At 37.7% G+C, this 17,204-nt stretch overlaps 1 protein-coding gene across 3 annotated transcripts in view; it reads right to left on the minus strand.

The window, feature by feature from the left end:
* RYR2 (ryanodine receptor 2) overlaps positions 1 to 17,204 on the minus strand; it is a 718,243-nt gene that overhangs the window by 379,527 nt on the left and 321,512 nt on the right. For all 3 annotated transcript variants that reach the window (XM_087863178.1, XM_087863177.1, XM_087863176.1), the window contains one exon: positions 1,181 to 1,255. In XM_087863178.1, coding sequence (XP_087719304.1) covers positions 1,181 to 1,255 — 75 coding nt within the window. The remainder of the gene's footprint in view (positions 1 to 1,180; positions 1,256 to 17,204) is intronic.

Consider the following 17,204-nt stretch of genomic DNA (forward strand, 5'->3'; position numbering starts at 1 on the left):
TGGTGAATAACATAATATAATAAAAATATTATTATGGAAAAAAAAGAGTGGCATCCCTATTTCATTTTTAAATATCAGTACTTATAATAAACTGTAAGTTATATTCTATTCATCTATTTAAACTGGTAACAAAAAAATAAACTGATAATGAAAAATGTATGTCAAACCTTACAATGTTCAAGGATACACTTTTCAAACTTTTTCAAAACTGATGTATGTGTTATATAAGCAAATGCAACTGAAGACCACTAAACTATTTTAATCATCATTAGATAAGCATTAATCTCAAAATATTAGGTCTATAAAGAGAGCTATTCTATACTAAAATAGTTCCCCACACCCATTCATGGAAGTTATAACCTTAAATCAATAATTTCCTAAAAGTGTAATGTAATCGGGAACAAATACACTGAAAACTTGTTGCTTTTTAGGCAAAGGAATGAACCTTCTAATCAACAAAAAAAATCTAATATTTTAATTCTATTTAAAATAGTTCAAAATGACACCTTTTTCACCAATATTGCATTTATCTACAGGAACTAAAAGTCAACCTCTGAACAACTTTTTGAAGACACCAAAAAGGGAAAAAAAGAATATGAATATATATGTAGGTATATGAATATATATATATATTTGTGTAATGAACAAATACACAGTGGCTTTGTATTGCAATCCAGATTTCTTACTCAGCTATCAAGATATTTGTAAATAAAGATAGTGACTGCCAGTAACAACCCTTGTACTCTCGTTCATATTCAAGTCTCCTGTTTCACATGTACCTTTAGACTGTTAAACCCAGACAATGTCAGTCTTGAAACGTTTAACAGGCTTGAAACCATTTGCCCTGTTTCCAAACCTTAAGTCACTCTGTCCTAGGAGCACCTTCTGCCGGGAGATGCACTGACGGGGTTGAGAGGATGTTACCAAAACAAATCAGGATAAAGACAAGAGCAGATCATACAGAACTACTGTGTGCTGCCTAGTGAATTTAGGCTAAAGAAAGCAGAATAAAGGTTGGCAGAAGGGCAAGAGGAGAGAAACTCTCCACCACTTTCTCAACGTTTCATTTCCTGTTTGCTGTAGTTGTTAGCGTGAGCTTTCATATAAAAGCTCAAGTCCACAGTGCTGGAAGTATTTTGTACACTTGGAACACCTGGCTGTATTTACAAATTCTACTTACGCAACTCTTAGCGTCTCTAGTCTCCACAGGGAACGTGCATGGACGGATACAGCACCACCTTCATAGTGAACAGTTCTGGTTAAAAAAAGAAAAAAAAAAGCCCAATTTTTAACATGGGTCATTCCTGGACTCTATTTTCTCAAGCCAATTACAAGAGAGAAGCAAACAGAAGGCCTTTAGATAAAGTTATACTTTTTGGCATGAGACAGCATAGCTGGAAATTAAAATAACAGAAATCACAGTAACAGTGATCAACTTAAGTTTGTCCTGAATAAATACTTCAACATATTCTCTCATCGTTTTCTTCCTCCACTCCCATTCATTACCTCTCCCTCTCCCTCTCCCTGCCAACTTCTTCCCCTGCCCGACTCTCCCCCCTTCTTTCCCAGTAAATACATTCACCTTATTTATTTAACTTAGGTCCATAAAAGTACTCAGCTATGAGTTTATATATAGTTTAATATCTTGCTATTTCAACACACATATAATTATTTGTGGTTCTAATTCTGGTTTAGATATATTAAACTTTGTGAAGTTTATGTAAAAACATATTAATTTTAGTGCTTTATTATAAGAACCTGCCAAATGATGAAAGAAAAGTATAAGGATCACTAAAAATATAAACATCAACAAAAAAGTCACACACAGAAGAAGAGAAATAACTTTGAATGAGCATCACACATACGCAAATTCCAAAGCTCTCATTATGATAATCTGTTAATATGGTAGAAGTAATGCTAAATAATTTATATACATTATCCAAACTGAACTCTGTGCCAACCCATTGAGGTGGTGCTAAGGAATGTTAAGGAAACCAACGCTACGCGTGCTCCGTTTCCTCCCTGAGACTCGATATCTCTGTCTCCACTGGATCTCTTTCATCATTCAAACACACATAACACTACCCTGTCTCAAACATAACAACACACTTGACCATATTCTGCTCTGCTGCTCACCCCACTTTATCTGCTTCATGATCACCCTCTCACTTCTCTGTGCATCCAATCTTGCTTTCAGACCCACTTCTCCAACGAAACAGATTTGCTAGAGACAACCAGTGACATTCATGTCCCAAATCCAATGGACTGTTGTTGGTTTATTGTTTATTTATTTATTTTTTTACACTGTGGAAACTCCTACTGTCTTGACAGTTTTTCTAACACCATTCTCACCTGCTTCTCCTCTCACATACTTAGATATTCCCTCTCACTGTTTTTATTATGGAAATTTTCAAATATACACAAAAGTATAAAATTATAATAAATCTCCATATGCCCAGCACACAGTGTCAACAAGGATCAACACAGGGCCAATCTTGTTTTACATATAACCTCTAGTTACCCCTCCACATACAACTCCAAAAAATATATATATATATATATGTGTGTGTGTATACAACATGCACACACACACGCACACACACACATAAAATTCACTTTATGAAATAGCCACTCTGTTCAAATTTTCAAAAATATTTTGTTTTTCTGTTGGTCTTTCAAATCAAGAACGAAACTAGATGCACAATTGCTTAGGTGCCTTAAATTCCTCTTAAGAACAGTTCTCCTTTCTTTTTTCCCCTGTTGGCATTATTTCTTGATAAAAATCTGTATTCTCTGTCTTGGAGTTTCTATATTCTGGATTTTGTTGATGACATCCTCACAGTGGTTTTTAACATGTACCTCGAACACGGTAGTTAGATTTCTAGATCTAGTGTTTTATACTCCCTGCTACAACACATCTGAAGGTAATAATGACGACTTCTCTATCTTTTTATATTAAAATTGATCAGTAGGTTCAGAATGACTTTGATCCATCCATTATAAGAGTTTTACCTGTACCAATGAACTATGCCATAGCAGTGGTTTTCAATCATGGCTGCAGATATAATTATGTGGATACCTTTTTAAAATGTGATGCCATGCCCTCACCAATGACCAATTAAACTACATCTGGAGTCAGGATTTTTAAAAGCTCTCCAACTGGTGGTTGTGAGAAAGTCACGTTTGGAAATCATGGTCCGGATCAGTTTCTAAACAGCAGCTCTATTGATATTTTGGGGCAGATAATTCTTTGCTGTGGCGGGCTGTCCAGTGCACTGTAGGGTGTTCACTGATCCCTAGCCCCTACCAACCAAATGCAAGCAGGAGCTGTCTCCTCCACGACCACCCCCAAGTTGTAACAACTAAAACTGTTCCAGATGTTACCAAATGTCTTCTGGGGGACAAAACCAACCCCACTGTTGAGCCACTGGTATAGATTAATGGCTCGCAATCTTTAGTGAGTATCAGGATTATCTTGCAGGCTTTTTAGAACACATATTGCTGGGCACCCCTACCCCCAAGTTCCCAATTCAGTAGATCTAGGGTAAGGCACAAGAATTTGTATTCCTAGAAGGTTCCCAGGTGACCTTGGTGCAACTGGTCCACATTCTGAGAACCACTGGACTAGTATCATTATTTTATTAGGGCAGGGATTCTTAGCCGTGGTTATATATTAGAATCACATGGAAAGCTTTAAAAACTCCAATGCACAGACAATTCTAGACAAATTAAATCAGAATCTCTGGATATATACTTAAAAATAAATGACAAAATATAGAGGTGTGTGTGTATACATATATAGATAGATACACAGAGAGATTTTTAAATCAGTCAGACCTTTCATAAAGATCTTACATGCAGCCATAAAGAAAATTTTATCTGAGTTTTTTAAACTAAAGCTATTTACTCATATTTTCTAATGATGATCAATAACACTTGGAAATAAATACTAAAAAGATTTATATAATTTAACAACTTGGAAAACTCAGACATTCTTGTAAATAATTCATGGGTCAAAGAGGAAATAGAAATCACTCCCTTCCTAGAATGTAATGAGCACAAGAACACTTCATAACAAGTCTAGGATTCATAGGTAAACTTTGAAAAATTCAGGCCTGAAATCCCTTAATTATTAAAGAAGTAATGAAAGCAAAATTCAAGAGTTGTCTAAAGAGATTAAACAGAGAACAAAATAAACCAACAGGAAATAAAAAGGGATTCTATGATGTATGTAAGTTAAGTGCAAGACTGTAACCGATAAGCATTTTCTGTACAACAGTAAATAACCTTACGGCATATATGTATGTATACATGCAGAAATATTCTCTGCGTGAACATGGAGAGAGCTGTTGAGCAATGAACGCCAAGCTAGTAATGCTAATTACATAATAAAAGTTATATAGGAGCTAAGCTTGAGAATTAAATGGACTCTAAGATTCAAATAGCAGGAATAATGGTTACATTACATTGTAAATATTATACATAATAAGGTATATGAAGAATTACCCTCCGAATGTTTTACTCTTGCATTGCTTTTCCTTTATTAGCTGACTTTAACAATGATCTTTTCATTATTTGTATATGTAGAAATCTAATGATATTTTAACTTAGGAGGAAACTAATATTTAAAACACAAATAAAAAGTCAAAAGGAAAATTGGATCTTCTTTCTTACCTGAAATATTTTTACTTTCACCTGGGTGGCTTCCTGAATATTTGTCTCCTAAAGGGACCTCCTGCCTTTAATTATTTCTTTTTAGTTTCTTAAATGTTTCATTGGCAGTGTAGAAAATCTGATGACGTAGCAATTCTTCGTTGCCAACTGGGGAAATCTTTCCTATTACACAGAGTCTCTCCATATAAATACATGGCATGTCACCGGTTGTCTAATCAAGTATTCATAGGCTATTTCAGACTGAAAATTGGCTTCCCGATAGCAAGATCCTAAATACTATAAGAATCAGTCCATCGTAAACGACACTAAGGGCATTTAAACTTGTTTAGAAATCAGTTTACCTGGACAGATACACCTGTTTCTCTGAATGGATCATTCCTTTCCCCTGCAATGTGTCTCTATCCAATCAGAATCCAAGAAAACACTTGTTTTAAATACCCACAAGTTTAAAAAATGGTATTACAGACCCTATTTAAACCCATACAACTAAATGATCATCATCATAGCAAGTGCTTTTGTCAACGGGAAGACAGAGAGAGAAGGATTCTCTCAGAAACTGAAGAGACCCAGAGCGAGAGCACCTTTGGAGCTCAGCATCCCAGGAGATCTCAGTGCAAACAGTGGCAAGGACATCAAAATTTAAGGGAAGATCAACTGGATATGAAACACAAGGGCATGATGCAGCTCTCTGCTCACTCAAAGACTGTTTTTGCAATGAACTACAACAGCGTTACTGCTAATGAGAAAAAGGTGTGTTAAGATGAAACTGAGGGCTTCAGAGGGGAGGGGGGTGGGGGAATGGGATAGGCTGGTGATGGGTAGTAAGGAGGGCACGTATTGCATGGTGTTATACGCAACTAATGAATCATAGAACTTTACATAAAAAACCAGGGATGTACTGTATGGTGACTAACAATATAATAAAAAAATATTATTATAAGGAAAAAAAGATAACTGGTCATTAATGTCACTTGTAGCAGAATTTTTTTTTCCAAAGAACCTTCCACCTCATAAATCAGAAAAAACTCAGTCACTGTAATTTCACTGACTACGAATTTTTTAAATACACGCACCTAATAACCAACAGTGTGTGCCTTATTCAACAGTACTTTGAAAAATTCCAGGCTTCAGGCTGTAAATTATGCCTACGTAACACATTATCTCCCCATACAACACGCTTCATTAAGGAGCTCCTATTTCAGGCTGATCACATTAAATGGCCTGAAGAGGCCCTTTCAGGTTATTCTTTGAATAAGCACAAATTATTCCTATTATGTCATCAACTCCACTTCTCATAAGTATTATAACGTTGTCCACTGAAATAAAAGTAGTGAGCTATTTTTGCATTTTCAGTTTACAAAATACAATTTAAGTCTAATCTCAATCGTCAAACCACTTGTTTTTCAGTAAAAAGCAGGCACTTTGACAGCCAGGATAGGTCATCTTCAGAACCCGAGCCTAGGAAACACGAGCATTAGCATAGTAATAAAAACACAGTCCTTAGGGGCGCTTCAGAGCATGACAGGTTGGCTTCTATTGGTATATATTTATAAGAATTTTATAAGATACACAACTCCAGTTAGTGGACTTTCACACAGAACCATGAAACATGATTAATAAAAGATCAACGCAGTCAAGAGAACCCTTCGCCCTGGAGGAAAAGACTTTTTCCCTTTGTGAGTGCTGCCACAGGGCACAGTCATTACGGTCATTAGATGGCATCACAATTCTTAGCTCACATCTATGATAAGGCACCGAGAAGTGGACAAACTCTCTCACACTTGATGGAGACTAGCTTTCTGAACATGGCACTTCTTTATATGAACTTGTGCCAAGTCAGTGAATTCCTCCATGCCTCATTTTTTTCACACACAAAGCGAAGCTAATGGTCCCTGGGTTACTGTGAGGAAGAACTGGAAGATAGAACCCACGGAGACCTCTGAGAAGACTCCTTTCACAGCAAACGGGGCTCTGAGGGTGTGGAGGAGGGGGAGGAGGGGGGTGCCACATTCAATCTCTCCAAATATAAAGACTCAACATTGTTTGTTGAATTGACCTGACGACAGTATCATATCCTTGTTTATACACAAAGGTATAGTAAGTCCTAAATTAAAATTGCTCAGGACAACCTAAGAAGGAGATAAAGCCCCATCATTCAGACGACCTCCTTGCTAGATTCTTCTACCGTACAATCGTGTGGTTCTAGCGTTCCTTTTCAGCCATCATCCACATACTCTTTTTGCTTCCAGTAGTTCTATGTATCAAAGCGACTCTTCATTTTGTATCTCTGGGGTCTCAAAATTCACCTACAAATCAATAGGACTTTTTTGGGCACCTATTGCAGGACACCAGAGAAAACTCAAGTTCTGAAAAGAATATGCACATTACATGGATTAAAAGGATACTTTTTTTCCTAGCCCTCTTGCAAAGATCTACTCCTGCAGTCATCCTAACTGTGGCTCTCAGCACAGGGCTGCCCTATGTCCCCAGGACTGTTGGGGCTGACAGCCCAGCCAAGACGTTCACGGCCACTATGAAAAGGAGTTCTAGAACATGAGCTGGCAAACTCTTCTGTAAAGGGCTAGTAAATACCTTAGGTTGAATGGCCATATGTTTGTTTGTTTTTTCATACTTAACTCTGAAAGCATATTAATGGACAATATGTACAGAAATGTGCATGTCCATGTTCCAATTAAACTTTATTTAGAAAAACAGGCAGTGGGCTGCATTTGACCCACATACTACCACAGTGTGCAAACCCTGGTCTAAAAGATCCTGCCCACATTATTGGTAATTTTAATCTCAGAACCAGCTAGATGAAATCTGAGGTCTGCAGTTTTTCATAACTGTATTAGTTAGGGTTCTTCAGAGAAAGAGAACCAATAGGATATAGACAACTCTTTTTTTTTTAAGATTTTATTTATTTGAAAGAGACAGCACGAGTTGGGGGCACAGAGGGAAAGGGAGAAGCAGACTTCCTGCTGAGCAGGGAGCCCAATGTGGGGCTCAATCCCAGGACCCTGGAATCATGAACTGAGCTGAAGGTGGATGCCTAACCAACTGAGACACCCAGGTGCCCCAAGCATTTTCAATATCTACTTGTGTCTTTCTTTTTGTTATCTTCACTAATAAAGTGCTATCACCCAGGAATTGTTAGTTTTCTATTATTGTGCAACAACTTACCACTGACTTATTAGTTGCAAACAATCCTCATTTATTATCCTGTAGCTTGTAGGTTAGAAGTCTGGATGTGGCATAGCTGGATTTCCTGCTCAGTGTCTCACAGGCTGAAATCAGAATTTTGGTTGGGGCTGCATTCTTGCCTGGAGCTCAGGGTATTCTCTTAACCTCACTGGTGGTTGGTAGAAGTCAGTTGCTTGTACCCATATGGTCCCTGTTTTCTTGCCAACTGTCAGGTGGGGACCTCTTTCAACAACTAAAGGCTGCCCTCAGATCCTGGCCACATGGCCTCCTCCATAGACCCTCTCATAACATGGCAGCTTACTTCTTCAAGGCTGACAGGAGAATCTTTTTCACACTTTGAATCTCTGACTTCAGCAGGCTTAGTTCCTTCCATTAATGGCTCACCTGATTAGGTCAGGCCCACCGAGAAAAATCTCCCCTTTGATTAACTCAAGGTCAGCAGACTCAAAAACTTAATTACATTTGCAACATCTTTCCAGCTTTGTTAAATAATGTTACCTGATCATGGGAGTAAAATTCCCCCATACTCATGATCCACACACAGAAAAGGAGGGGATTATACAAAGCATGTAAAGCAGGGAGCAGGAATCTTGGGGGCCACCTCAATTCAATCTTTACTCTCCATTTGTCCTACTCCTTCTAAACGTGCCTCCTTTCTTTTGAATTAAGTATTTTTTCATCATTATCTTTCTGGTTTCCCCGTTATTATTTTATATCCTTTTTACGATATTTTCACTGATTACTATAAAGATTACAATATGTGTGCTTGGTTATCAAAAAATGATTTAATTATTAATTTTACCACTTCTCAGACAACACAAGAACTGTCATTTAGTTCTACATACTCTCCTCCTGACTCATGTGCTACTATTATAATGAATTTTGTTCTCTATAGTTTTTTATTTTTCTATAGTTTTTAAGACCAGGATTTACAACTGCCATCATCATCATCATTCTACTTAATCACAACAGTCTTTACAAGTTTTCCTCATATTTGCCTTCCTTCTGCTCTTTTCTCCCCTTTCTGTATCTCCAAAATTATATCTGAGATAATTTTCTTCTACTTGAAGAACACCCTTCAATATTTCCTTTGCTATAGCCTGGTAATAAACTACCTCAGCTTTGTCTTTAAAAAAATTTTAAACTATTTTAGGGGGTGCCTAGGTGGCTCAGTCGGTTAAGCATCTGCCTTTGGCTCAGGTCATGATCCCAGGGTCCTGGGATCGAGCCCCATGTTGGGCTCCCCATTCACCAAGGAGTCTGCTTCTCCCTCTACCCCTCCCACCCCTGCTCATGATCTCTCTCTCCCTCCCTCTCTCTCTCGCTTTCTCAAATAAAATCTTTAAAAAATTGTCATTTCAGTAGATAAAATGGTCGTCAGGTTGGCAGTTATTTTCCTTAAGCACTTTGAAGTTTTTATCTCATGTCTCCAATTGTTTCCTTGACAAAGTGAGATGCAAACCCTACTGTTGTCACTTTAAAGGTACTATACTTTTTTTGCTATGTATTTAAGTGTTTCATTTTGTGTTTACTTTTCAGTAGTAGTTTTACTCTCATGGTCCTAAATATTCTTTCTATCCATCTTACTTAGGATTCACAGTCTTTCTTAAATCTGTGCCTTAATATATCTAGTCAGTTGTGTGGAATCCTTAAGCAGTTGTATTCCATATTGCCTGTGTCCTAGTGTATTTGCAAGCTTTCTTGTTCTTGCTCTCCCTCCTTCTCTTGTTCCCCTGATGCTCCCCTCCATTCTTCATCTTTTTATTTGGGCACTCCAATTACATGTATGATAGAACATTCATCATTCCTCATATATTTTCTTATTCTCTCTTCTATCATATTTCCCAATCTGTTAACCATCCGTGTTTCAGTCTGAATTCTGACCTAATCTCCAGTTCACTAATTCTCTTTTCAGCTACTTCTAAGCTGATGTTAAGTCTATTGAGTTTCTTACATATTGAGTTTGAGAAGTTCTTTTTAGATCTTGGATACCAGTCTGTTATCTGTAGTATCATTTGCAAATATATTCTCCAATTTTCCCAGCACCATTTATTGAAGAGACTGTCTTTCTTCCACCGGATGTTTTTTCCTGCTTTATCAAAGATTAGTTGCCCAAAGAGCCGAGGGTCCATTTCTGGGTTCTCTATTCTGTTCCATTGGTGTATGTGTCTGTTTTTGTGCCAGTACCATGCTGTCTTGGTGATCACAGCTTTGTAGTACAGCTCGAAATCCGGCATTGTGATGCCCCCAGCTTTGTTTTTCCTTTTCAACAGTTCCTTGGCAATCCGGGGCCTTTTCTGGTTCCACACAAATTTAAGGACTATTTGTTTCAGTTCTTTGAAAAATGTCATTGGTATTTGATCAGGATGGCATTGAAAGTGTACATTGCTCTGGGTAGCACAGACATTTTAACTATGTTAATTCTCCCGATCCATGAGCATGGAATATTTTTACATCTTTTTGTGTCTTCTTCAAAGTCTTTCAAGAGTGATTTATAGTTTCTAGAATATAGATCCTTTACATCTCTGGTTAAGTTAATTCCAAGGTAACGTATGGTTTTTGGTGCTATTGTAAATGGGATGGATTCCCTAATTTCTCTTTCTTCAATCTCATTATTCGTATATAGAAATGCAACTGATTTCTGAGCATTGATTTTGTATCCCGCCACATTACTGAATTGCTCTATAACTTCTAATAGTTTGGGAGTGGATTCTTTTGGGTTTTCCATATAGAGTATCATGTCATCTGCGAACTCAATATGCGAGAAACAAATAAACAAATCATAAAATGGGCAGAAGATATGAACAGACACTTTTCCAATGATGACATACAAATGGCTAACAGACACATGAAAAAAGGTTCAAAATCATTAGGCATCAGGGAAATTCAAATCAAAACCACACTAAGATACCACCTTATGCCAGTTAGAATGGCAAAAATTGACAAGGCAAGAAACAACAATTGCTGGAGAGGATGTGGAGAAAGAGGATCCCTCCTACATTGTTGGTAGGAATGCAAGTTGGTACAGCCACTCTGGAAGACAGTGTGGAGGTCCCTTAAAAAGTTAAAAATTGAGCTACCCTATGACCCAGCCATTGCACTACTGGGTATTTACCCCAAAGATACAGACGTAGTGAAGAGAAGGGCCATATGCACCCCAATGTTCATAGCAGCATTGTCCACAATAGCTAAATCGTGGAAGGAACCAAGATGCCCTTCAACAGATGACTGGATTAAGAAGTTGTGGACCATACATACAATGGAATATTACTCAGCTATCAAAAAGAACGATTTCTCAACATTTGCTGCCACATGGACGGCACTGGAGGAGATAATGCTAAGTGAAATAAGTCAAGCAGAGAAAGACAATTATCATATGGTTTCTCTCATCTATGGAACATAAGAACTAGGAAGATCGGTAGGAGAAGGAAGGGATAAAGAAAGGGGGGTAATCAGAAGGGGGAATGAAGCATGAGAGACTATGGACTCTGAGAAACAGAGGGCTTCAGAGGGGAGGGGTGGGGGACTGGGATAGGCTGGTGATGGGTAGTAAGGAGGGCACGTATTGCATGGTGCACTGGGTGTTATACACAACTAATGAATCATCGAACTTTACATCAAAAACCAGGGATGTACTGTATGGTGACTAACATAATATAATTTAAAAAAAAAGTCTATTGAGTTTCTAATATCAGTTACTTTAATCTTCAGTTTCAGTCTAGGGATGTCTTTATGATCCCTTTATAGCTTTCAATTCTCTACCAAATTTCTTCATCTTCTCTTTTAACTCTTAGATCATAATAATCGTAAGTATTTTAAATTCTATTTGTGATAATTCTACTATCTGTGTATCTGGGACCTGTGTGACTTCTTCTACAGTGTATGTTTGTTCTTGCTCCTTGGTCAACTCTTATCTTATATGCCTGTGTCATATAACAAACAACTGGCTGACCAATGTCCCTGGTTTCTGGGAGGGAGACTTTAAACCCTTGCAAGTTCCCACATGAAAGAAGAGTTACTCAGGAGCCCCCTGGATCACAACTCAATTTAGGCTCATAAGTTCACACATGGCAGCCCTAGATGGCTTCAACATGGGGGTTGGCCATGCTGGAAAGACCAGTAAGAAGACTAGAAGGTTGGAAGTTTGATCCAGCCTGACCTCTGAGGAGTGACAGGTGCTAGAGACTGAGTTCAGCCATGCAGTCAAATATTTAATGAATCATTCCTACATAATAAAATCCCAATAAAAACACCGTGGAACCAAAGCCCAACTGAGTTTCCTGAATGGTGGACACAGTGATTTAAGAGTTCCTAGTCCACAGGGAGAGAGCTGAGAAGCTCTGCATTCAGGCCCTCCCAGAACTCACCTTATGTATCTTCATCTGGCTGGTCTGATTTGTATGCTTTAGAATAAAACTGGAATCATAATTATAGCACTGTCCTGAGTTCCTGAATAGAAAGAGATTTGGGGAACCCCCAAATTTGTGGCCAGTTGGTTAGAAGCACAGATGGTCTGAGGATCCCACCCCCAACTTGTACCTAGAGTCTGAGATAAGGACAGTTTTGTAGAGAACTAAGACCTTAACTTGTACAATCTGGTAACTCTGGGTAGTTAGTGCCAGAACATTACTGTAGTACACCAACTGGCATTGAAACAGGAGCGCTCATTTAATTTTGACTATCACACAACGTATATATAAAATTATAGAGATCATTTGAGTTCTATTTCTTATTTTCTCCCAAAAGATACACGTTTTTGCTTCTGGCAGGTTCAGAGGTCTAAGGTCACCAGCAATCTCACATCATCTTAATCCAAACAGCAACTAGTATTATTTTAGGCTCAGTCCAAATACTTGTGAGGGCTGGTCTTTCCAGGTCACCACTGCTTCAAGGGGATCACTCTTGAAGTGATACCTGTAGTTCGGAAAGTGCCTCTCCTACGGGGGGTCCTGTACCAGCTTTGATCCACTTCCAATCTGATTCTTTCGAAAGCCCTGCTCTTCAGCCACTGCAACCCCCCAGAGAGAAGAGGAGGCTCCAAATGCTGAACCCAATTCTCTGGTCTCCTTGTATTTTGGGGCATTGACCCCACACATTTCACTGCTTTTTTTTTTGCTCTCCATTATCTTCAAACAGATTTTAGGCAGTGGTTTACCTTTTCTCGTTGTTGTTAGGGGGACACTGGTTTGAAATAACCTATCTCCTATTATTACCAATAATACTTTTATAAATTATCTTTAAGGGGTGCATGGGTGGTGCATCAGTTGGGTGTCTGACTCTTGGTTTCAGCTCAGGTCATGATGTCAGAGTCCTGAGATCAAGCCCGGCTTCAGGCTCTGTGCTCGGCACAGAGTCTGTTGTCCCTCCTCCTCCCCCTCGCTCACTCTCTCTCTAAAAATAAATAAATAAAACTTTTAGAAATAAATAAATAGGTAGATAAATTTCTCTTTACACTATAATTACTTTCTGCTTTGAGTCCATTATGCTAGTGGGGGAATTCAAGTGCTAATTATTCTTGCTAGGGTAACTGCAGTAACTTCAGACACTACGTAAGACCAGTTCACTTGTTCGATCTATATACAAGGTCTTCATCCACATACTCCCTTCCAGGCTGAGGCCTGATGCTTTCCATTCACTTGAGAGGTACAAGACATTTTGCTGAAGTAAAAAAAAAAAAAACCTTCACAGCCACTGACTCTGACTTCTTGCCATCTCCTTATAAGGGGAGATGAAATGGGGAGTAGAAAGCAATCAGGTAGTAGACAGTAGTCATCCTAAAAATGGAACCCAGAAAAATGCTCCCTCTCTGCAAATGTCTTAAAATTTGTTTTAAACCAACACCACAGAATACAAAAGATTATTAAGAAAATAAGAAAAACCATATGACAACAAACTGTATAACCCAGAAGAAATGGACAAATTCCTAGAAACATACAACTCTCCAAAACTGAGTAGTGAAGAAATAGAAAATTTGAACAGACCAATTACCAGCAACAAAATTGAATCAGTAATCAAAAAACTCTGAACCAACAAAAGTCCAAGACCAGACTGGCTTCACAGGTAAATTCTACCAAACATTCAAAGGAGAGCTGATACCTATGCTTCTCAAATTATTCCAAAAAATAGAAGAGCAAGGAAAGCTTCCAAACTCATTCTATAAGGCCATCTTACCATCTTACCCTCTTACCAAAACAAGACAAAGACACTACAAAGAAAAGAAAAGAAAAGAAAAGAAAAGAAAAGAAAATTAAAGAAAAGAAAAGAAAAAAGAAAAGAGAAAAAAAGAGAACTGCAGGCCAATATCCCTGATGAACAGAGATGCAAAAATCCTCAACAGAACACCAGCAAATCAAATCCAACAACATGTTAAAAAATTCATTCACCATGATCAGGTGGGATTTATTCCAGGGATGCAAGGGTGGTTCAACATTTATGAATCAATCAACACGATCTATCACATTAACAACTGAAAGGATAAAAACCATATGGTCATCTCAACTGATGCAGAAAAAGCATTTCACAAAGTACAACACCCATTCATGATAAAAATTCTCAACAAAGTAGGTATAGAGGGAACATGCCTTGATATAGTAAAAACCATATATTAAAAAAAAAACACCACAGCTAGCATCATCCTCAATGGTGAAAAACTAAGACCTTTTCTTCTAACATCAAGAACAAGCCAAGGAGGTATACTCTCACCACTTTTATTCAACATAGTACTGGAAGCCCTAGGTGCAGCAATCAGTCAAGAAAAAGAAATAGAAGGCATCCAAATTGGTAAGAAAGAAGTGAAACTTAACACTATTTGCAGATGACACAATACTATAAATAGAAAGCTTTAAAGAGCCCATCAAGAAAACTATCAGAACGGATCAATGAATCCAATGAAGTCACAGGACACAAAATTAATATAAAGGAATCTCTTGGATTTCTATACACTAATAATGAAGTAGCAGAAAGGAAAATTAAGAAAACAATCCATTTATAATTACACCAAAAAGAATAATATACCAAAGAGGGAAAATATGTATATTCTGAAGACCAGAAAACACTGATGAAAGAAACTGAAGATGACATAAATAAACGGAAAGATAGTCCATGCTCGTGGAGTGGGAGAACGAATCCTGTTAAACTATCCACACTACCTAAAGCAATCTACAGATTCAATGCAATCCCTATAAAAATACCAATAGCATTTTTCACAGAACTAGAAAAAAAATCCCAAAATTTGTATGGAACCACAAAGATCCCACATAGCCAAAGCAATCTTGAAAAAGAATAAATCTGGAGGCATCACAATCCCAGGTGTCAAATTGTATTACAGAGCTGTAGTAATCAAAATAGTGCCGGCACAAAAACACATAGATCAATGAAACAGAATAGAAAACCCAGAAACGAACCCACAAATCTATGATCACTTAATCTTTGACAAACCAGGAAAGAATGCCCAATGGGAAAAAGACAATCTCTTCAACAAATGGTCTTGGGAAAACTGGACAACATGCAAAAGAATGGAACTGAACCACTTCCTTACACCATACACAAAAATAAACTCAAATTGGAATAAAGACATAAAAGTGAGAACTGAAACCATAAAAATCCTACAAGAAAACATAGGCAGCATTTTTTTTTTACATCAACCATAGAAACATTTTTTCTAGGTATGTCTTCTGAGGCAAGGGGAACCAAAGCAAAATCAAACTATTGGGATTACAGCAAAATAAAAACCATTAGCACGGTGAAGGTATCACCAACAAAATGACAAGGCAACCTACTAAATGGGAAAAGATATTTGCAAATGATATATCTGATGATATTTAGATTAATATCTAAAATATATAAAGAACTTGTATAACTTAACACCAGAAAAACAATCTAATTAAAAAAGAGGCAGAGGACCTGAAAAGATGTTTTTCCAAAGATGACATATGCATGGCCAACAGACACATGAAAAGATGCTCAACATCACTAATCCTCAGGGGAATGCAAATCAAAACCACAATAAGAGATCACCTTACACCTGTCAGAATGGCTACAACCAAAAAAGGTTAAGAAATGACAAGTGTAGGTAAGGATTCAGAGAAAAAGTAACCCCCGTGCACTGTTGGTGGGAATGCAAAAGTGGTGCAGCCACTGTGAAAAACAGTCATGTGATCCAGTAATTCCACTCCTGGGTATTTACCCAAAAAACCCCAAAGCATAATTTGAAATGATATATGCACCCCTATGTTTAACGCAGAATTATTTATTATAACCAAGATATTGAAGCAGCCCAAGTATCCATTGATATATGAATCGATAAAGAAGATGTGGTATATAAACACACACACACACACACACACACACTGGAATATTACTCAGCCATGAAAGAATGAAATCTTGCCATATGCAACAACATGGATGGACCTACAGTATATAATGCTAAATGAATTAAGTCAGACAGAGAAAGACTAACACCATATGATTTCACTCTTGTGTAGACTTTAAGAAACAAATGAACAAAGGAAAAAGAGCCATATGAACTACAACAACAACAACAAAAACCAGACTCTTAAATCCAGAGAACAAATTGGTGGTTGCCAGAGGGGAAGTTGGTGAGGGGATGGGTGAAAAATAGTTTAAGATAACTACAGATTCACATGCAGTTGAAAAAATAGTACAGAAAGGTATTTTTGAACATTTTGTTCTTGAACATTTGTTTAGTTTCCCCTAATAATAATATTTTTAAGATATAGACTAGTCTTTCATCAAGGATATTGGATTTGATACAATCCCTTCATCTCCCTAGATTAACCCCATTTTGCTTGTGTGTGTGTGTGTGTGTGTGTGTGTGTGTGTGTGTGTGTACGTGCCTGTATTAAATTCTACACCATTTTGTCATTTATGTTAGTTCCTGAATCCTCATAGTGGGAATGTCCTATACCACAAGGATTCCTCATATGCCCTTTTATTGTTACACCCAATTCCCTCTCTCCCCCGCTCCTGCTTCCCTAACTCTGGACAACCATCTCTTCCATTTCTAAGATTTTACCACTTTAAAAATGTTATAGATGTGGAATCATATAGTATGTATGACTCTGGGATTGACGTTGTTCACACAGCATAATTGACTGAAGATTCATCCAAGTTGCTTTATCCACAAGGCCCTGCTTTTAGTTGCCGAGTAATATCCCAGGCTATCGCTGTAACAAGCATCACTCAACCATTCACTAGGTGAAGGACAGCTGGGCTGATTCCAGTTTTTGGCAATTACAAAAAAGCTACTTTACACTAAATATTTGTGTACACGTGTTTGTGTGAACACAGTGTTCATTTCTGCAGGA

This window comes from Ursus americanus, chromosome 6 (assembly GCF_024610735.1).
Source record: "Ursus americanus isolate L20-20 chromosome 6, mUrsAme1.1.p, whole genome shotgun sequence".
Lineage (NCBI taxonomy): Eukaryota > Metazoa > Chordata > Mammalia > Carnivora > Ursidae > Ursus > Ursus americanus.